The 23150-nt window shown below is 44.5% G+C and overlaps 1 protein-coding gene across 5 annotated transcripts in view; it reads left to right on the top strand.

Annotated features, from left to right (window-relative positions):
• The window catches only part of runx3 (RUNX family transcription factor 3), a 47713-nt gene extending 27057 nt beyond the window's left edge, over positions 1-20656 (top strand). For 2 of the 5 annotated variants that reach the window (XM_078277211.1, XM_078277212.1), the window contains 3 exons: positions 7410-7556; positions 13486-13560; positions 18360-20656. In XM_078277211.1, the coding sequence (XP_078133337.1) occupies positions 7410-7556; positions 13486-13560; positions 18360-18841 (704 nt within the window). In that variant the 3' untranslated portion in view covers positions 18842-20656. The remainder of the gene's footprint in view (positions 1-7409; positions 7557-13485; positions 13561-18359) is intronic. The other 3 variants (XM_078277214.1, XM_078277213.1, XM_078277215.1) reach the window with 3 other exon arrangements.
• Positions 20657-23150: the final 2494 nt, after the last annotated feature.

The raw sequence follows: 23150 nt of genomic DNA, 5'->3' as shown, positions 1-23150 counted from the left end.
TTCTAATTCATTCTGATGATGCAAGTCAAAGACATTTTCTCAGAGTCACTGACAAGCTGGGCCAACGTCGCTACTCCGCTCTCTGTCTCTCCACCCTCTCCCCCCTAAACTCACTAGCCAAGCGTTTTTCCTGTTTACTACCTATGAAGGGAAGTAAATGCCCACTCTGTGTGTGCGCTCACTCTTCCTTATTTACACTGACCCATACAGGAGGGAGCCATTACGACCTTTCAGCTGTAATTCAATAAAAGTTCCGTTCTGCATTTAGAAAAATAAATGGCCCATGAGTGGAGGAATATTTTCTCCCCCGCTGCATTATGACAATAAACCGTTTTCTGTGTTGGGGCAGTACGGGGGTGGGGTGGGGTTGGTTTGTGGGAAGAAGGCACCTGCCGGTTACTGGAAAATACGCTGTGTACCACCACCCTGCGGTTTGGAATATTTATTTCTTCAGGCCTTAATGGTTAGGAACAGTGAGCAAATAATAGGTGTAGCGACATCTTTCCTTTGCTTCCAGGAGCGGAGAAAGTTGTAATCCTCTGGGTAAACACAGAGGGAAGCCTTGGAAACATCACAGAAAAGAAGAGGTCAATCTTTGTAACCTCAACACGGCTGCAGCAGTCCACTAACATGATAACCTCAGAGAAAGTACTGAAAGTGAAGTATGTGCATGCCTACACAGTGGCATTTGACATTTTACACATTTACTTTGACCCACCTGGAATATCAGCTCTCATTCTGCGGCACTGGGTGCATGTTTATGGGCAAATGCACACTTGTTGCATATTATTGTGTGCGAACTAGTATGCACAAAGGTGTGAACACGAAGCCGCTTGACACATCTGCTGGCGTTGCATTGATGTATGTGACAACGGCAGCTTGCTTTCCTTTCCCACAGTCTTGCAAGGCCCCCACCTTTCCCTCCACCTCGCTGCTTCGAACAACCTGACTACCACGTACTCACAAACACGCACACACACACACACACACACACACACACACACACACACACACACACACACACAACAACCCCATTCACCATTAGAGCTAAAATAACACACTCAAAGCAGCTTATTGCTTTAATATGATTTGTCACCGGAGCCAAATAGGCCTTCTGTGCTAGACAAGGCCAGAGCAGCAGCAGCAGCAGCACTGGGAAATCTATGAAATCTGCAGGCACACTGTCAAAACGGCCTGAAAAACAGCCACTCTCCTATCAACACCAACACGCCTCAGCCCCTGAGTAGAAGACAGTTAGACACACACACACACACATACATGGAATGGAGGGACAAAAGAGGGATGATTGCTCTCAATGTGCTATGGGCCTTGTTGTATTGTCAGAGAATCCGGGTGCATTGGACCTTATTTTGACACCCCTTCATTCTCTTTGCCTGCCTCAACCTGCCTCGCTGTAGGGCTGTCCTTGTGTGGTACTGCTTCTGTTCAACACACACACACACACACACACACACACACACAAAGAGCTTTATCCCCTTATCAGAAAAGGAAGGCTGTGCTCTTTGCTCAAACAGTCTCATGTAGCAACTTCCGCTGTGAGGCAGCTTGTTTTCAGACTTGCGAGGGGAATTTTCACACTGCCGATGTCCCCAGAGAGAGACTGATGCATCTGCCTAAGGGACCGACGATCACCCAGCTGTGGTCAGAGAGGTTGAACTTCTGATAAAAGAATGCCAAAACCTTTGCTGACCTCCTGTTTATGGCACAGACTTAAACTCACACCCAGTTTATGTCCCGGGAAATAAACAGTCTGTGCATTTAATCCATGGTAATTATATAGTCGTAAAACTTAGTGCATTCATACTGAAAGTGTTACAAGTATGTTATGTAAATGAGCGTATAGTAGTGTTACGTCTGCGTGTGGCTAGCATCGACTCATTTAGGCCCAGACCAGACAGCCACAATCACCAGCCAAGGGTAAAACCCACATCCTTCAGGGTCAGCCTCAAAACAAGAACTTTGATTCGTCCCACTGTAAATACCCAACTGTGTGATTGGTGGCCTTGGGAAACACAGTGCCAAACACCCTTCTGCAGAGATGCTTTTTGAGCTGCCACTAATAGAACGAAAAGGGAAGTATAAGACAGAGTGGCGGAAAGAAACAGGGTGGGAACAAAAACGTTGGGGGTTCAGGTCTGCTAGCGAGGAGGAAGAGGAAGACAGGTGTAGTCTTTGCTCAACAGATGTTGAAACGTCCCCAGTGTCTGTTGAGGGCAAACGGAAGTTTGCTCGCAGGCAAGTAGGCCTCGCTGCAACATATGTTCAACTGTCGCCCCACATCGCACTGTTGGGATTCAAAAGTTAGATAAGGACGCTGCTCTTGTGTTCACATCTTTTCAACGCTTTCAGCATGTAAAGCATGGGCATACCCAAGAGGGAAGCTAGATGCATTTTAAGTTGCGTTACTATTGATTTGACTCATCAACAACAACAGAAAAGGTCATTCAAACGGGATAACCTACAGAAAGCTGCTATCAAAGTCTATCGTAGTAGCCTTTATATTGGACTCACACATGCTTCTCACACTGCCCAGGCATTCTTGTATGTAATCCTATAGCATACTTACATAGACCTTACAATCCAGACATAGTTTTCAGTGTTAAGTGAGATACATGCACTGCAAATCAATTCTAGTCTGTTATCAAGGGCCTATCAAGTCCATTTATATGTTGAATACAAATATTTACACTTCAAATATATTCAGTGCAGACCTGGGCCGGGGCCAAGGCACGTATTGCCCTTTGCCGTCCAGATAGAGTTTCACTCTGCCCCTGAAAAAGCGCCCAGCCCTTTACTAAAAAGAGCTTGTGTTTAATGTGTCTCCCTTTGGACGGGAACATATGTTTCTTTCTTTCAATGGAGACACGAGACAGACAGAGAGAAAGAGAGGAGAAGCAGAGAAAAAGTGGGGGATGAAGGAAGGAAACGGGTCGTATTGGGTGATCATTCAGCTGTGGCGTCGGTGTTTAAGGCCTGGCTGTCACCTTACTGAGCAAACACTGTCTCTGTGTTGAACTGATATGGGGTTTGTGGAGGGAAGGCTGGGCAAGACTCGGTGGAGTTTGCTGGTCATGTGATCTGGTCTTAGAGCACCGGTTGCAATCTCATGAAAAATAGCTTTGCACTATTCACATCACTTACACTTGAATCTATCTGCATGTGCTTCAAAGCACAAGGGCAAAGGAGCAAAGCAACATTTCAAGTTGTTCTACAGCAAAGATGAAACTATCAGGAAATAAAGACACACACACACAAAACAAAGCGGGTTCTGAGAACGGCACACCCATTTCTCTAAAACACAGCCATCGCCTTTCAGTGCATCGTTAATACCAGAAATTTTATATCAAGCATTTTATTTGTTCTTCATAGACTTCCATAATGCTTTCAGATGATGCGGCCGCTACTCTGAGAGGAGGCTAGTAAATCTACAACCTTTAGCATCCATTTCAGCTCTGGGTGCTTATTGAGCACTGCTGTTTAGGCCTCATGTGTGCATTGGCCCCCATCTCCCAGCTCTATCTTGTGGTTATGATATCATAGAGAGAAAAACAAGGGCATTCTCTCCTAAGTGCACCCTGACACATTAAATATTCATCCAACCACAGAAACCCCTCTGAAATGGGGCTGGTGTGGAGCGCTGGCACCCCTCTGGCCCCCGGACCTGCAGTCAAATGTTGGCGGTCGGAGCAGACACACTGTGGCTACAGGCAGGGTCAACTGGCCAAAGAGAGCGCATTAACACAAGGTTTAACTGGAATATACAGGTTGAGTGTCTTTGGTGATATCTTGCAGAGACTGTAATGATTTAGATAGTCGGGGGAAAAAACTTGTCTACAGTGAATAACGCTGTTTTCTTTAATTAAGAGTCAATGTGCAGGGGAATAATACAGAGGGAAAAAGTTTATAGGATGACTGCCACGTGATTCATTTCTTAAAATCACTTTCAGTATTGGGTAATGAAAACAACCAAGTAATTCAAAGATCTCCCGTATGCGCGAAGTCCAGAAAAATAATTAAACAATCCTTTTTATTACGAAAAATGAAAATAATAACGATTAAATAGTTGCCCTTTCATTCAGTATTGTTAAGCATAGCAAGCCTCTTAACTTCATGGAATGCACATAGAGTGGAGAGGGAACTATGGAATCTTATCACAATCCCTATGGCAGTCACAAAGGTTTAAAAGACAAAACTGCCTTACAAAATGCACACAGATACAAATTAAAAGGTAAAGAAAAGTTTTATTCTTTAGTAGCTACAGTTAAAAATCAAAATGTGTCTTAAAGATGAGAGGAAGTATGTGTGAGTGTGCCGCCCTCCTGTATATTTATAGTATCCAAGAGACAAAGGCAGAAGAGAAAAAAAAGAGGAGAAGGGGAAAAGAAAGCCACCTCCTGTTGATTATTGGTGTTAACAGCAACTGTGGGCCCCTGCGTTAATGAACTCCAGCCCTCGTTCTAATGCAGAGTTTCTGCAGGTTTCACCAAGTCAAATTTAAGACATTTTAAGACCTTTTTAAGACCATTATGAATGAAATGTAAGACCTTGATCACAACATCAACTAAGCCCTAAATTCAGTTTTTCGCTAAAGTATTGCTAAGCTTGCACTTCCCCATACCTGAAGAACAAAATCAGTTTTATAGTCGTAATACAGCGAAATTATATTTGGACTAGCGAAAGAAAGAACTACAACACCACAGAATAAAAACAATTTTTTTAAAAGAGCATAAGGTAGCGTTGCATGGACGTAGGAAAATTAAGACCTGTTTAAAATTATTTAAGACCTAGAACACAATTCTTCAGCGAAGTTAAGACTTTTTAAGGCCTAAAATTTAGATTTTTAAATTTTAGACTTTTTAAGACCCCGCAGAAACCCTGTAATGAAGCCTCCACTCCCCCCCAAAACTCACCCTCTCACAGCCCACTAAACCCCCCAATGGAAGCTGTGTCGCCAAACGCAGTGTGTCCCTGCCAACTGGAACTGGGCCGCGGGATCCAAAGCTAGGCTTGAGTGTGTGTACGTGTGTTTGTGGGCAGCTGAATGATCACTTTCATCCCTAAAGAGCCAGCCAATTCATCTTGGACCACCACTGGCCGCAGAAAAACTGACCAATTATATTTTTTTCCCCCTGCAGTCTGACTTTTTTTCCCCAACCAGACAGCGGTGGGATGTATCATTTCCCTGACCTCAGCCTTTTGAGGTGGTGTAAATCTCTTAATAACTACACAAGGACACATATAGGGGCTATATTTGGAGGGCTGCTTCCCCTGGCCGCCCCTGCTCTGGCCTGGAACAGACAGTAGCCACAGTGTCTATGTGGGCGATAGAGCCTGGACCTGGCGCTGTGTGTGTGTGTGTGTGTGTGTGTGTGAGAGAGAGAGAGCGAGTGAGAGAGTGAGAGAAAAAGAGTGAGAACGCAAGCCTTCATTCCTTCCATCACAGTTTAAAGAGAAGGCAGACTGACCACATAAGAGTGTGAATAAAAAAGATATTACAGAGTGTGTGTCTGCGTGTGTCCACCCATGTTCCTGAGTAACGGCACGGAGCCGGTGGGCCAGTGGATGGAATCACACACTCCGTCCTTTCCTTCGGCATCCAACATCCAAATGCTAGGGAAAACAAACAGCTGGGGAGCAGCAACAGAATTGCTGTCTCTGGTCAGACAGATTAGTCATGACTGAGTCTTTCTCACACACTGACTCATAAAGTGCAACAGATCCGTTGATCAGTGGGTGTGAATAAAAAAAGTACCATTCTGTGCTGCTCTTTGTATCAGTGGCTGCCTGCGTTTAGACATTGTGTCTGTGCATCAATGCGCAAACCCTTTGTGTATCTGTATGCATGTGTGTTGTGGCTGTCGACGCTAGATATTTCTATATAGTTCGTAAAGAGAGGATGGAGGGGAGGTGGTGGGCACAAACAAATGGACAGAGCGGTAAACGAGAGGAAACTTTACCCATGGGTCAGCCTCCGAGGGAAGATATATTGCCCATGTGGAGAGAAAAGGACGGGCAAAATCCATATTGGTCCGTCTGCCTTGCCCCCTTTATATAGTGATAAAATATTCAAATCCAGCCATTACTTCACATTAGGCTACTCTGTAGAGATGCCAGGGAGAAAACCACAGAATGTATACATGCTGGTTCACACACAGTTTTGGTGCATTGATAGTTACATTAAAATCTCTTCCTCCCATTAGAGGCATAGCCCTCATCCGGACTCACGTCTGACATTTAAGGTGTGTTCACATGTAGAGCATGTGCACGTATGTGTGTGTGTGTGTGTGTGTGTGTGTGTGTGTGTGTGTGTGTGTGTGTGTGTGTGTGTGTGTGAACATGTGTATTTATACATGTCTGCGTACGCGTGTGTCTACATAAAAGGCATGTTCAGATGGTTTTTTTCTTCTTACCATCTCCCTGAACGGGACATCAAAGTGATAAGGGCGCTAAGTGTGTTGGTTAGTTCTCCAGGCATGGGCAAAAAGAGATGCAGCAGATATGCTTCACTTTTTCTGAGTTAATTCTCACATCCTGCACTTACACACCTACGCACCTACACACACAAACACACCTACAAAAAGCTCTCTGTCTGTCTCTTTCTTTATCTGTTAAGTTTAACACTGATGACTATATGGTCTGGTAGCCTTGTCTGGGTGTTTCTTTCTGACTAAGTGCTGTGTCAGTCAGTCAGACCTGAGTTTGTGTTTCTGTGCGTGAGAGAGAGAGGGGTGGTTATGGGGGGACAGATCTACTCACTCTCTTGTTTTTTCTAAAGCAGGATGGCAAAATAAAGATCACTTAGCTTCAGCAGTTCATAGAAGTGCATAATGTCACAATTCATAGTTTATTATTTCTTAGACTTTAGGTTCAGGGAAAACTGCATTCCTCAAGCAATTATTTTCAACCACTTACGCTACCGTTATCTGCAGATGACGCGGCAGCAGGTGCAGCTTGGGTAACACTTAGTGTCTAGCCAATGTATGTCAAGGTCTGCTAACATTCTAATAATATTTTTGTATTTGCAAGCTGAAAACAGTGTCTGACAGTGGCAATGCCCCCCCATTTATATAATTTCATCCTGTGTAAGTGTTTGTGAATTACAATGAAGGATATTGATGGTCTTCACAGTCCAAGTCAATTTTACACTAATTACAGTTTAGACAGGCAAAGAGAAGTTTTTGTTTTTTTGCCAGGACATGTCAAACTGCCCGGCTTCATTAAGACATTTGGGAGGAGGAAAGGTTTTCCAACAGGACTCTTGTTATTGTTTTTGCTATTTTTGTACAACTCTGGAAATATAACGTGCCATTTTCCTGGTTGTGTAGGTGTTAAATTGGCAAGTCCTTGATTTCTCTCTTACCCGTCCTCCTCTAATGTCGCTGTTTCAGGGCACAGAGTGAAGATAGAAGACACCCAGAAGATGCAGTTCTCGGACAGGCTGTCAGAGATCGAGCGCTACCAGCGGTCTATGCGGATAGGCCCAGTGAACAATAATCCCCGCCCCATCCACCAAACCCACCTAAGCACCACACAAGGTGAGGACCACTGATACATACAACCACAACCTACCAACATCCCCATAACACACTAATATCAGCTCACATTAATCGCCATTACTTAGAAGTAAAAAACTCCTTCAATAAAACAAACATATCTTTGTTTTATTTGGCCGGATGGTAAGTAATCATCAAATCTATTACATATCAACACAGTACATGCAGTCCACCCAGCATACAATTAAGCCAAGAGTCCTTTATGTGCGTTTTCTCCACGGGGGGCTTTCGAATTCTGTTCCACTGATCTGGGAGCTGTTAAATGTGTTGGCCGTCGGAGGGGAAGCTCATGTCATTTCTGTCCCCGGATGCCCTGCGTTGGTGGGTCCGGGCCCCACAGTGTGCAGGTTTGAGTCTGCGGCCAGGTGGCATGGCGGGTGCTGCCAACCGAGCTTGGCCTGGGTGCCGAAGCTGGCCTCCGCACACCGCAGACTACAGCCTCAGGAATGTAACAGCCGCCCGCTACCTTGGCAATCACGTCACTCTCAGGATGGTCGAATGTGCGGGGGTGGGGGGCTGAGACTCAGACTGAGGTGGTGCGATGGAGGGGAGGGGGTTGTTTAATTTGTGTGTGTGTGTGTGTGTGTTTGTGTGCTGTGGACAGCTGTGTGGGTGATGGTTGGAGTGAGGATGAGTGTTCACTCTCTGTCATATGTCAGAACATCTTAACAGGATGCCATGTCTGGAAGCATACAGACTACACACACACACACACACACACACACACACACACACACCTCCTCTCCCACCCACTCTCTAGTTCTCATGCTAACTAATGAATCTCATTACCTTTGTATCTGCATGTTGCTTGTGTGGGAGCTCTGGGCCATGTGTGGGTGGAACTCTATCAGTGTGTACAGCCGTACACCGGTGTTTGGCCTTGTGCTTAGCTTAGCCAGCGCTGAGTCACCAGTATGGGCCTATCTAACAGCTGACTGTGGAGAACACTAGGGTCTTTTGCCCTGCTCCCCCATGCCCTTACTTACTGTTGATATTGATTTTGTTCCCTCGCACGGCCTGTACCGAGGAGAAAACATGTCAGCCATTTTAGAAACACCACCGACTGGTTACGCTGAAAATAAACACTGTTGAGCTTTAACACAATACAGCCACTGTGATGATAATTTTCGGATGGGTTAGAGTTTGGAGTGAGCTCTGTAGGCTGTCTGCCAATAAAAAGCCCCCTGCAGCTAAGCTTATACTGGGAGCTTCAAGTTTCTGAGGGCTGACTTGAATATATAGGGGGGGAAGAGCACTCCGGTCGGCAGGGAGAGGTGTGCAGACTTGGTCCAGACAGAAGACGAAGAGGAGCTCTTTGCTCTGCTCTCGTCTGCCTCGCACGGGATTAGGGCAGGAATTAGAGCGTCATAGGCTTGCCAGGCTTCAAAGTGCTGTTGCAACACACACATGTACAGTACATATACCGTGAGCAGACACAACACATTAACATCAGTTGGAACCGCCAGAGACGGTAAAGGCCTTGAGCTCCGCGTTACAGCTGCCAGTGACTGGAGGCCATCTATAAGAACTGTGTGAGTGAGACAGACGAGGGGAAGGGCTGTAAAAACCACACACCTTAATCTGTGGTATTACCATCATGACGGCATACTGCAGGGCAAGAGTGGTAAAATAATTAAATAACAGAGGGAAGGGCCCTTCTCCCTCCCACCTCGTCTATCTGTTGGAGCATCTGAGCAGCAGACTGGAAACGTATGTCTCGGCACACATCACACACAGCGCTCCCGTTATGTGTAGGAATCATGCACAGACAACAACACCGCAGTATTACAAGCAAAGCTCAAACAAAAATAGACTTGTTGTAATAAATCCCATTCAGAGAGACAGGGAGGTGTTTACATATCAACAGCACACATGTCTCTGCTTTTGGCAGCACTGCCAGACACTGTTGTATTCTGCAGATACTTTAAATCCAGGGGCCTGTTTGTTTGAGAATTGCCGGGTGATAGATCGCGCGTCAACACGTTATAATTAAATGGATTCCCGCCTCGCCGTTACAAAAGATGTTTTCCATTATCCGGGGCTGGAACCTTGCGTTTTTCCCCTTGAAGACAGCTACATAAGAAAATACAGTGTCATCTCCTCCTAAAGCCTCCTTGCTTCATATTGTTGTCTGAGCAATGAAATACTGTCTCAGTTTTCTTGTCAACAGGAGGTGTCTCCAGACATCTGCTCAATGCTACTCTGGATTCTTAAATCACACACACACACACACAGACGATTGCACCATAGCCACATTGAAAATACAAAATACAACACACACACACACACACACACACACACAGAGTTTGCTAGTGTTGCAAGTTTCTTCGCTAGTGCCCCAGACAGACAGGGTAATTAAGAGCTCATTACAGTGCATGCAGTGACAGGATTCCTGCACGCTGGCAGACGCTGCATTCGCTGCTTGTTTTCGTTCTTCTGTTGCCACAGGTAAGCCTGCTAGACATGTGGAATGATTCTCAGCAAGGGCGGAGGGAGTGTGTGGTTGAAAATGCGTGGTTCATCTAGTGCATTCAAGCAAATCTGACACTTAGACAATCAAGTACTAAATTGTTATTCTGGTTTGCAAAACCTCAAGTGAGGTACATGTGTATACTATGTGTCTGTGGGTGGCAGTTTTTTTTCTACCTCTGATACAGAATGTAGTTAATCCTTTAACATGTCAATGTGACACTGCATTTATAATATATACACAGTTCTTTAGACACACTCTTAAGAAAAGCAAACCGATGATAGAAAATTAGATTTTCCTCAAAGTAGAAAACAGATTCCAATTTTACCTTGTTCCATTTAAAATGCAGACAAAACTCAACAAGCCCCTGGCACAACCTCTAACAGACAGCCGAGACGAAAGCGGCTCTTTTAACTTAAATGTGTTTTAACAGTGAGAGAGGGGAAAAAAGAAATACAGCAGCAATTTAATCATCCAAAAAAAGTCCTGGCACTTTTGAGGTGGTATCATTTAACATGTTATTTGTTCCAACACCTGTGTGTTCCTCTCTGAAGATGAATATCTGATACTAGCATAACGTTCCGCCATCAAGTCAAGTGCTTGCTTTGATGAGGGCCCATAAGTGTGTGTGTGTGTGTGTGTGTGTGTGTGTGTCTCTGTCTGTCTGTCTGCCTGTCTGTTTGTCTGATGTGTGACCCATGTGGTGATGTTATTAAAAAAGGTCAGTAGAATCTTGCCGAAATAATATATTACAGATTTCATTTTTGGAATGTACTCCTTGGCATTTATCCTGAAAGTTCTAGTTACTTTCTATTAATGACACTTCCACAAATGTTGGTACCTCTGGCTTCCTCCTGCACAACTGGCACACATCTGCTGCAGCTGTGCTTTGGCCCTCTTGTTCAGTATGTTCATGCTGTGGCCTCTAGTACTGGACTTCACTTGAGAAAGTCCTGTTTGATGGAGGACCAGCCCGATGCAGCCGTGCCCCTCCTGCCTCGTCCACAGTGACCACACTGTTTACACCACATAAACAAGCTGGTCGGCCCCCCCAGGTTCGAGGCGGCACTCTGCTACTGCCGCGGCCCGAGAGGCTCTCAGTAATTCACACATCCAGAAAGACATGATCAGCCAATTACAAGCGAGAGCGAGACAGGAAATTAGCGCCGTCAGGTAGCTGTGGTGTGGACTTTAGAGTATAGCCGTCACACTAGTTGGGTTTCATGCTGATTTCTGCCAAACCCAAGCAGGAAGCTGGCCCTCTGAGGCCAATACGAGCAGGAATCAGGACCAGTCCTTTAGACACTCTGTTTTACTTCTGCACTCCACTATTTACATAATATGTCAATGGCCGTCACAGAGTTTATTTGTTATGGTGCCTGAAAGCTTCACTTGTGGTTACTCTCTTTTTGTGACCCTGAGATGAATAATTCAAACTGAAAATGTTTTTGTTCTTCAACAAAAAAAAAAGAATCTTTTGAAGCCACCTCTTTGGTGAAAAAAAGAAAAGAAAGAAAAAGAGAAGTGAGAGCAAGTTGTTTTTTACCAGACTCAACTGTTTGTGTAAGTTATAATTTCACATCAGAGTCAGGCTGAGTTTTACATTTCAGCAATTACAGAAACTACATGTGTGCCATGAACAGTCTCTATTGAGTCTGGGGAGAGGGGAAGGGTGGGAGGACGACGAGCTCTCAAAGAGAGCGTAGGATTTTTCAGCCCATGTGTTTGTTTTTGCTCACGTTATAAGTGAGGGCTCAAAAGACATATCAAATGTCCCACATAGCTGAGCCAAGGCCGTGTTCCTCCCCTCTCTAACACGCTCTCTTTCTCTCTCCTTCCCTCGCTGGCGTCTTTCTTTCTCTCTTGCTTGCTCTCTCACATTCTCTCCCCGTTGCGACGCCTAAGGCCTAAGCGAAACAGGAAGCCAGCAACAAGGGTCGGCATTCACTGTGTCTCAATGACACGCTTCATTACGGCAGGCGCATTACATGTCTCAGAGGCGTTGCTGGATCCGGAGTCATGAGGATGGACACCATTTTGGCTCAATCGTCTTTTCAGGCACTTCAAAAGCAGTGCATGTGTTTATTTGTGTCCTCTGCAAAACTACACTGGCACTACCCCAAAGCTACTTATTAGTGACGCAGTGGGCTCTTCTTCCCACTCCAGCGCCACCCCTCCCCACTCCTCAGCTCCGCCCAGGGGGTTGGTCCTCTTATTAACAGGGGTAATCTGTGCCTCTGGTATTGACGTTGTCTGCTGGCCAATCAAAATATTTGAAGGAAATGTTTATTTTCTTGAGCGAATCGCACCAGCTGCTTGCAAGCCTTTCTGAATAAGGCCATTTATGTGTAAGAATTTGCCATTGTGAGGTATAGTGCGGGACCTCTCGGTGACTGAGTGCTGATTTGGGCCTTTGCAAAGGAAGTGGAGGAGCTCCAGGGGAAGCACAGATCTTACACATGCTGAGCCCAGTGTGGCTATAGGTGAACAGCCCATAACCACCCCCCCCCCCATCCCCTCTGCTGCTGGCATCCTTCTCCATCCTAATTGCCACTACAGGAGGTTAGGAGTTTACTATATTTCGGTATCTCAACAGCGGAGGGCAGAGTCATAGTGATACCACACGGTATCTCAACAGCGGAGGGCAGAGTCATAGTGATACCACATGGCTGACTGCTGCAGTCATTTTAAGTAGAGCACCATGAGAAAAAAATTGTATGCATGTTTCTGTCTTACATGTACATTTTTTACAATATGCTGTTCAGAGGCTTGTAGACTACACCTCTGACAACCAATGTGCTGGGACTGCCCATGTCCACAGAGCTCCGTGCTAGTTGTCTTGTAACAACGGCCCTGTCTCAGACCTAGAGCAAACAGCCCCCGCTTGTGTTAGCCCTGGTGCGGTGTGGCCGTTCAGTGTGAAGCAAGGTCCCACGCATTGGGCCAGTAGGTCCTCGATCCTTTCCCGCGCATCCTGACAGCTTGGCTGGACAGGCTAGCGAGTGTCCTGCACTTCACAGGTCTCCGCTGTCCCTCCAGTGTCTCGCCTGAAAGACCCAAAAATATCTCCCATGCACCCATCAAGCATGTTTTTCCAAGACTGGTCTCACTCTGGTGAGAAAACCACCCCTCCTCTTCCCAATCTTCCCTGCTCAGTCAGCAGAGGCGAACCTGTGACAGGAAGACACGTCTCCAAACCGCCAGATGTCAAGACAGTTTTAACAAGTCTGTCATGAAGAGGTTTTCTGGATCATGCTTTAAATTTCTATGGCGCAGGCAGTGCCTTCCTCACCCTGTACACAAATACAACCCAAACATTTATCTGTGTTCCACAAAATACTCAATTTTAGCATCCCTGCACAAACAGAATTCCTTCACTGACTTATTTCTGATAAGCAGACCCTAGTTCTCACCTATTGGTCTTATTGTGTGTTACACCAGCCCTGTGGCAGGAGCAGATGGACACCCCCACTCTGAAGACATGCAAGGTGGAGGAGGACCTGAGACCATGGCCAGGTGAGACACTGCAATGCCCTGCTTCCTAACTGTTTTTACTATGCCATAGATGTCTGTATAACTATGCTTTTGGCTACTCTTTCTTTTAACTTTTCCTCACATAAAGCTCGGCTTTTCCAGTTTGACCTCAAAAAAGTGTGTACATGTGCATAGCTGTGCTTTTCGGTGTTATTGAGAAAATTGTTTTGAAGGGTATTTGTTAGCTGCTAAGAAATAATCATCATGTGCGCCGCAATCAACAAGCAGAATGAGGGGTGAGGTCACTAGTAGTCAATGGCCTTAATTACTAAGTGTGGGCAAATAGGCGCAAAAAATATAGAGGAGATAATGGAGGCATTATGGACTGCCAAAGTGTTCACACCTTTCAAATAGTACATCTTTAACAACATTTCAGAACATACTGAAGACTTCCGAACTAATTTACTTTAATTAGACATTGCGACAGCCTTTCAAATTAAAACTAACAATACTGAAGAGGAAAAGCGGGCATAACAGGGTATGCCATTCGTTGTGACCATTTTGGAGTCTGTTTCGTTTTGCCCGTAGGGCCAGTACTACACCCAGAACATTCCTAGAACGCCACCAACCTGCCTGCCTTCTTCTTCCTCTCCCTCCCACTTTCTTTAATTTGTTTCTTGAGGATGTGGGTCTTTGCTGCTGTCTAACAGACCCCTCAGTCTCCTATCTATCTCCTACCCAGAAACTGCGACACCACACCAGACATGCTGAATCATCCACTCACACTGTGCTGAGGACACATTCAGACACACTAAAGAAAAGAATAAAAAGACTTTAAGATTTGACTCAGTGATCTTGCTCTCTTTTCTACAGTTTAGTAGAAAGAAGACAACGCCTGAAGCCAGGAAGTATTGAGACCGGGAAATTACATATTTACATGTGTTACTGCTTGTACGTGGCATTTTCTAGCCAGAGATTCAGTGCACAGCAACGCATTCATGATGGTGTAAAAAATGTGATCGACAGCGATGGTTAGTAAAAGCATTTTGAGGCATTACAGCCTATACTTGAAAGGCCAGGACATCCAGACAGTAAAGAGTATGTAAGAAAGTATAATAAATGATGATGCTACTTGTATTCAAATATATTTCATCCTTACAATAACAGTATACATGGACGAGGGTCAGCAAAACACACATCACGTCAGTGGCTTTGCAGGGACGTATCATATCTCTCACAGAAAAGGATTTATTTAACAAACAAAAAATTTAATCATGTCACCTTGTTTGTTGATGCATTAGGAAAATTGCAGTTTTTTTTGCAATCACAAACGTCCTTTACCCTTGCTTGTATTGCATGTCACAAGTTGGCAACATGCAAAGTCCTCTGTGCTCACATGATAAAGTGCCTAACATGAATGAGGCTTTGGGGCTGTTGACCATGGTGCCACAGTACAGAGGTGATTATCATTTGCATTCAACATGATGCTCCGGCCCCAAAGCCTTGGTGCCTAAAAAAACACCTGGAGATCATTTGTGTTCATTTGTGTCTCCTATTCTTTGGCCTGCACGGCAGCTCTGCCCTAGCATTATGTTGCGTCATCATCACCTTGTTATCAACAATACCACCCAAACCAGTCAATACATCAAACAGATGCTCTCTACCTCTGAAAGGAGCTGCAGTGTTTCTTTCCCGGATCATATGAGGAAAACAATCTCACTGCACAGCGCAGTGTGTGTAGCTGGACCAGTCTGGGGTTTTCTCTCTCTCTCTCGTTTCCGTCCCTCCACTTATTTGCCTGAGACACCATTCCCTGGGCGCTGGCCGTCACAGTTTGCATCAAGCCTGAGTAAACATTTCACAGGTGAGCACCTGTATTTGCATCTCCCCATCGCCAGCTCCGCCACATGCGGACACACGTATACACACACATATCTCCGCGCACAATTACACACACAGCCATGACCACCTCAAACTTGCGCCTTATATTAACAACCAAAATCAGTTTCTCCCATACGCAAATGAGGCAAACCTCCGGTCATATCTGGGTTACACGCTTGACTGTGGACTAGTGGACTTCTTGAGCTAAGCAGAAAGGAGGAGCACAACTCCACCCTTGGTGTGGCAAAATTAAATAAGTGCGTGGCGCTATGCTGGAGAGCTAGAGGAGGAAAGCACTGGAACACTATGTTCTCTATAAAAACCCTGATTCCCAGCTTCATAGACTGGGAACATCACAGACAGCAGACTGTGCCAGCTAGCCCTCTGGGGTCCATCCCCTCTCCTGTCCCTGCAATTTAGTCAACACGTTTCAGATGAGCCTAATGGAGATCATATGTGGTTTTGGGCCGCAGAGGTTACAGGCAACTTCTACCAGGCTCAGTTAGGAAGACCCTCTCTGCCAAAGATACACCACTGTTACCACAGCCACAACAGCGAAGCCTGTACTTACTGGCTGGGTGGGGGAGGGTGGGGATGCAGTAGGTATGCAACATGGTTAAGAAAGAGAAAAAGCAGACTGCACAACTTTGCTTCTCAATTACAAAACAGTTTGTTCAGCCCTCCCCCCTAGAGGGAGCTACTGTGCTGTAGAGAGTTTAAGGTGGTAGCAGGCTCGTCCTGGCTCAGAGCCAAGTGCCTGATACTGCACAAGCCCATTAAGGTGTTGTGATAAGTGTCCAGACTAGTTTCCCTTGACAGAACACAGGAGTCAATCCCCACCGCAGTTTAGCTAACACGTTTCCACCGACTCTTTTTTTTTTTCAATTAAATGGAGATCATGTGCGGGGTGGGCCGCAGCAGCAAGAGCCATCAAGTCCCCCATGCCACACATCCCCTCCCCAGCTTCACCTTGAAGCCTAAATTTAGCTCAGAGAGGAGAGAGATGAAGGGACACAGAGAGAGAGAGAGAGAGAGAGAGAGAGAGAGAGAGAGAGAGAGAGAGAGAGACTTTTTGGGAGTCCGGTAGGAATTAGTGGACCGACTCCACTTCACCCCGAATCAACAGCAGCTGAAGGCTCGGATTTTCCTTGCGTGAAATCAGATATGGAGCCCGACTCCGATGTCTGGTAGACTCTGGAAAAAGAAACAGCCCCCCCACCACCACCAAACTCCCTCATCCCAAAAATAAGAGGAAATTCAACTGCAGAAGTGTGTTGTTGAAAAAAATAAAAAGTATAGAAGGGGCCATGGAAATAGCAAAGGAACAGATTTTTTTGAAGCTGAAAATGGACCCAGTTCTCCAGACATAGGGAAAAGACATTTCAACAAGACTGTGGCACGCAACTTTGGCATTCTCCCCCCTCAGGGCTATGGCGTGCAAGCTCTTGCTATTTCACGAATACAAGCTCTCTTTTCTCTGCCATCCAATCCACATTTTACACTTGCAGTCATGTGGGCACATTGGACCCATGAAAGCCACATTCGGACAAACAAATAACCACGGAGGTGTGTGTGTGTGTGTGTGTGTGTGTGTGTGTGTGTGTGTGTACACAAGCAGTAGGTGTGGAAGGAGCATGTGTATGTTGACATCAGGTATGAGGAACTCTGCCTCGTCATTGTCTCGTACAACCAGGTTAAGGGCGTTTACAGTGTACAGTATTTCGGCCTTACCTTACTTTCCTTAAAATAATACTAGTGTCATGAGCACAAGGACACAACATGCCTAACTTGTCAGGCAAGACTTAATTCACGCCTCTAAATGAGAATTATAATGCAGTGTTTGTGGACCACAACAGCTACTTTATGATGCTGATGTGTGACAGTTGCTTTTTCATGAAAAAATACACACTGACCTGAGAAATCGGCAGGAGAGGTAAAAACAACAGAGGTTTACTAAACATTGCATAAAACTGATACAACACCTTCTACAGTAACTTACATAATACAGCAGAACTATGGAACATATTTGTTCCTGCACCAGGGTCCAAAACCAAATACTACAGTAGGTGGCAGCAGGCAGCGTTCAGAAGTCTTACCCAACTGCAGAACTGTGAATGGGTTCATATCCGAAGCTCAGGATGTAAGATCAGCCAATAATACTCCTCAGTTAAGTAAGACGGGGCAATATGGTGTTTGAGTCAAGGAACTAAAAGATTGTGACAGTAGTGGCCCCTAATCTCAGAGAAGCAAACTGCCAAGTCAAACCCTCAAGCAAAATTTATTTCCCCCTTTTGTCAGCTGAGTAAATTATAAAGTGTGCAGTGAAATTGAAGCCCTAACAGCTAGGTTCACAGCGCTCTGTTACCTGTTAGATTACACTTAGCAGTTAACTCTGACAGGTCCTGGACTGTGATACATTTTAGCTTAGAGGATATTCACGTGGAAAGCATTCTCTTTTTTCTCTTCCTTCCCTCTTTACTTTTTCCTTCTCTGTCTCGCTGTCTGTCTCCGATTGTGACCGTCTGCCTCTAACTATGATTTATGAGTAGCACAACAGCGCAACAAGCTGACAATGCCTCTTTTCATTGCTCTGAGAAAGACAGAATACAGTATGTTGCTCTCCTTTTGAAGGAGTGGTAGGAGGGCGGTGGCGAGGGGGCCTTTTCATAAATTCAGTCTTGCAAACATGGTGCTGTGGGAAGATGTGCTGTCAGTGCTTGATGATATTAAGCAAAAAAAATGTCTCAGTTCATTACTTCCATGGACAGACATATCGCAAGAAATCTGAGATCAGAATTTGGATGATTTGGAGAGTGTTCTGGAGATGGGGGTTATTTTTTAGAATAGAAAACGAGAAAATCTATGAGCCCCTTGTTTTATAATCACAACAGCAGTTTTCATTTGTGCCGAATGTTTGTTGACTCTTTCCATCTTTTTTGTCTCTTTGTTTCTGCCAACAGGGACCCCAGATCTCTTCAACCAGAGGACCACCTTCCCGTCTCTGTCGCCGCTGACTGACCCTCGCTTCTCAGACCCCCGCATGCACTACCCTGGGGCCTTCCCCTACTCCACCAACACCTCCAGCACTGGCATCAGCGGCCTCAGCATGTCAGCCTCTTCTAGATACCACACCTACCTGCCGCCACCTTACTCAAACAACCAAAGTCAGAACTTCCAGTCCAACTCCTACCTGTATTATGGCACAGGCTCTGGATCCTACCAGTTCTCCATGGTGGCGCCGGGGAACACCGGGGGTGAGCGCTCCCCAACCCGCCTGCTGTCCTGCTCGGGGGCCACGGGCACCGGAGGGACCAACAGCCTGATGAACCCGGGTCTGAACAACCAGAGCGAGGGCGTGGAGGCCGACGGCAGCCACAGCAACTCCCCCACTGCCATGAGCGCCTCAGGCCGTTTGGATGAGTCCGTCTGGAGGCCTTACTGACTGACAGACAGCTAGACAATCAGAAGCTGCAGGAGAAGTGAGGGAGGAAAAGTAAAGAGGATGATGACAAAAAAAAGATGAACACTGAAAGCAAAAAAAAAAAGAAGAAAAAAAAGAGAAATGCTGCATGTTTGTCTTTAATTTCTCCAGCACTCGCTTTAAAGGCTTTCTCTGTTTTACCAACTCTCTCAAGACTTACATGTATTTAGTAGTACATTTTGAGTAAACTCCTGCACTGTGCTAAATCATATACTCTTAAAAATGACTATAAAAGCCATAGAAGTTGAGAAGGTGTTCAGCTCAAGCTGTAAATAGACGTGAGGGTAAAACCAGGGAAGCCACAGTAATGTTTCAGGATCATTTGCCAGATACTCGTGAAAAGACAAAAGAACAAAAAGACAATGGAGGTATCAATCAGTACAGCTGATGAACTGAAAAAAACAGAAAGACAATCATCAAACAGACTGTTCAGACTGATCCAACTCATTTGGTCGATGAAGACCAGCAGTTGGACTGGCTGTTTGCTTCCCGAGTGACTTCGACATCCTTCCAGGCATGGCTGCACTGCTGTAGCAATCGGCCCTTTTAAGCTTTATATTTCTGTAAAAGTTGAATATAGCGAAAATATTGTGTCAGTTATGAAAACATCTTCAGTTGGATCCAGGGCTGTTACATGTACTTATGCAGTACCTTATTGCCTAATTTATTATCCAAATGGACACAGCCTTTGGTGCTACAGTATGCGTAGGATGTTTTTCAACGCAATCGCTGCATCTTAAAAAGAAAAGCATTTTTTTCTGTCAGAACTCACGTTTAAGAAATGAATTCTCTGTCATCAGTGTATCGAGTTTCATCAGGACAATGGCTATTTTGAGGAATGTAAAAGACTAATGCAGAGGGGTGTTTATTGGTTTATTTTTTCTGCAGGAATATTTAAATCCTGTTGGCGCCTACTCTTTACATTTTCCTTACATTTCTTATCCAAGCCCTTTTATGGAAGAAAAAGACCCCTCCTATTCTAGTATTTTTGAACTTGATGACACAGTTTACTTTCAATATTTATTTGAGCCAAATTGTGAGGAAATGTGCGCATATACCCAAAATCCCTAAGCATTTCTCTCTTCCTTTCCTTTTTTATATATATACAGTATATATGCCTTATTTTGTTGTTAAGTATAAATTTGGAATTTGTGTAATATATTGCTACTAAATTATAAAAAAAAAAAAACCTTTAATGTAATTATTTTGTCTTCCAATGAAGCTTTGATGCACTAAAAACCTTTACTCCTTATGAACCACGCCCGACAGATTCTGTTAGTGAGATGGTGTATCTAGAGCCATAATCCTCTAAACAATTTCCAAATTGCCTTCCTGCGCTAAATAAGCCATTCGCTTAATTTTTGCACTATGTTTGAATTTTCATTTCTCTTTTTTTTGGTTATGTATTTACAAATATCTGAAACTCTGCCTAACTAAATATTAATTATTCCTTAACATGTATTTGCTACACACACTTAAAGTGTCCTTTTAAACAAATCATTTGCCAAGTAATTAGTGATGTCATGATTAGACACACACACACACACACACACACACACACACACACACACACACACACACACATTCCTGCAACACAGGTGTGTGTGCACATTCCCCCTGTCCAGAGGGCTTCTCCCCAGCAGTTACACATGTGAGCCCTATATCCCTGGGGGAGGAAGAGTGTGAGGATAAAGGGATAGAAGGAGAAGGTGGGGTCAGAGTGGAGTGGTATCTTCTTACCAACACCAAGGGCAGTTATGCAAAAAAAAAAAGAAACCTTCCCTTGTTGTGCACAGGTCCCTTTGTTCTGTATAATCAGTGAGTGCTTTGAAGCCTTTATGGCCCAGATTCTGTCTTTTTTGGTCTAATTTACTGATCATCGGTGCCAGGCGCTCATGGCTCTGCCAATAATTCATACGCCTGCACAGATCTGGGGTAGGAGCGGTGTAAAGACATTTACAGCAGGTATCAGGTGTCTAATATCTACTAGAAAAAGAGGGAAGCATCCATGACTCTGGAAGGGATTTAGTTGCTACAAAAGTGAGATTTAATTTCAAAAGTGAATAGTGATCCAAAAAGGCTTGCATCTGCAGCTCAGGTAAAAATATGATATGCAAGGTGTTTTGTAGATCTCGCATAAAGACCTTCTGCCTTGTTCCTCTTTTTTTTCTTTTTAAATCAGTAACAATGTCTCATTCCTATCTCCTTTTGATTTAGAGGAATAATTTCCCTGCTCTCTCCTCTGGAGCTTTTATACAGTATTATGGGCAAAAATCATGCAGCTAGAGAAACCACGTGTACTTTTATTTGTGTGGTTCCTTAAACAAAAACCAAAGATCTTCACAATTGCCTGTAATACTGTTAGGATGATAGGAAAGGATGTCTTGATTGATCCCTGATCTCATTTTTTATGCAAAACTAGGAAGCCAAAAATATACAATTGAGTTCTATTTGATTGTATATTTGATTAAAGAGAACAGTTACTTTTTTTTTTTTTTTTTTACAAGCCCCTTTTTCTTTTCATATACCAAAATGTTAATTCATCTTTGCTCCTTTCATTTCTCTTTATGCTCAAAGCATGTACATCTGAAACTGATATGTTAATTTAAGAATCCCATCTATGTATGTAATAATATCGTTAATGCTTCCATATTGAGTGCTTGTAAAGTTTGCGGATAATGTAGTTTTTAATCATTTTAATTAAAAAAAACATGTCTCACTTCTGTCTTGAAAGCTGCTGTTTATTTAATAAAACATGACTTGAAAAAAAATAATCAATAATTAAAAAGGAACTCCAGGAGAGAGTTATGACAACATATTTCTTTCAGCTTAACAAAGCCACCACCTGCCCTCTTGAGAAAAATCATATAGCTTTATATATGGGGGTGTTGAGAGTGAAAACATTAAATGTGGAGGCCCAGGGTATAATTCACCTACAGAAACCCAGACACCATCACATCAGCTGACAAATGAGCAGAGAAAAAAAGATCCATAAAACGTTCATGGGACCCAATTTCATGCCAGCACATTCTGATCCAACAAATTCTGTTCTTCTTACTTGAGCTTCAGACAGTAAATGCCATACAGGCCACTGTCTCAATCTCATAACCCTGGCAGTTCATTGGCAGCTCGTTCCCAATAACTCCCTTTTAATAATTATCCTCATTCTATTCCATTAGTGACACTCTCGCTGGCAACTACCCACACTTCTCAGGGGTTTGAAAATGCCTCAGCTGTCAACACAGCGGTACCCAGAGCATAAATGAAGCGGAGCTCAGGAATCCAACACCGCCCTGGCAGCCTCCATGTTAGCGCACGTCGGCAAGTTGTCACTTGTTAAAAAACAATACAGGAGAAGTTTGGAATGTCGGCCGTCTTTTTTACCAACTATGTGGTTGTTAATTTGTGCGGCGCTGATGGCATCTGCTTGGCCCATTTGAAGCAGAGCCACAAGATTAAACACTTGAGATGCTACCTTGTCGGGTGGTCTGATTTCAAATGTCTCATGTGGTTAACCTGAAATACAATACCCACAGTTCCTCCCTCTTAAACTAATGCCACCCGTTGATGTACTATGAAAGGGCTTTCACTTCTAAATGCTTTGTTTTTCCATCTTCAAATTAGTCTTATTTTTTCCTGTTTATACACTCCTGTAGTGTATCTATACATGTTCCTCTTTTATCCTTTCTTCTTATTCACTTCAATCCTTTCTTTCCTTCTGTATGGCTTCTGCTGTGTCTGTGTCAAGCCTTCTATGGGGGCGGTGTTGGCAGAACAGCAAAGCCTCAGGACGCACACACGCAGTCTTGATACACACTGTATTCAATTAACTCTGCACACTCAAAGCATTTCCCAAACACACTCACAAGAAACTCCCTCACGCTCAATCCCCTGCTGACAGGTCTCACACCACCCTCCACCCAGACAGCCTGAGCTCCACTTCACAGTGCGAGTGTATGACAGATCTGCAGTGTCTTAAACATTCCCAACTATTTCCTCCAGGTCTCATCACAGAGTTGCTCTCTGCGTCGCTCCCTGCTGATCCCCCACCGCTCAGGAAGCACAAAGAGAAGATGATAAGCTTTCAATTAGACTGGGCTCAGGGGAATTTTCCAGCTGTCTTCACACACACACACACACACACACACACACACACACACACACACGTCTCTCTCGTCCACATGTGGGGAGCAGAGGAGCTCTCATCTGGCTCCGTCTTTGTCATGGACGTACATGAGCCGAGCTGCTTTTTTCAACTTTCTCTCTGTTC

Source organism: Sander vitreus, chromosome 20, assembly GCF_031162955.1.
Source record: "Sander vitreus isolate 19-12246 chromosome 20, sanVit1, whole genome shotgun sequence".
NCBI lineage: Eukaryota > Metazoa > Chordata > Actinopteri > Perciformes > Percidae > Sander > Sander vitreus.
The sequence above is the reverse complement of the archived record's forward strand: the minus strand, read 5'-3'. Positions and strand labels throughout refer to the sequence as shown.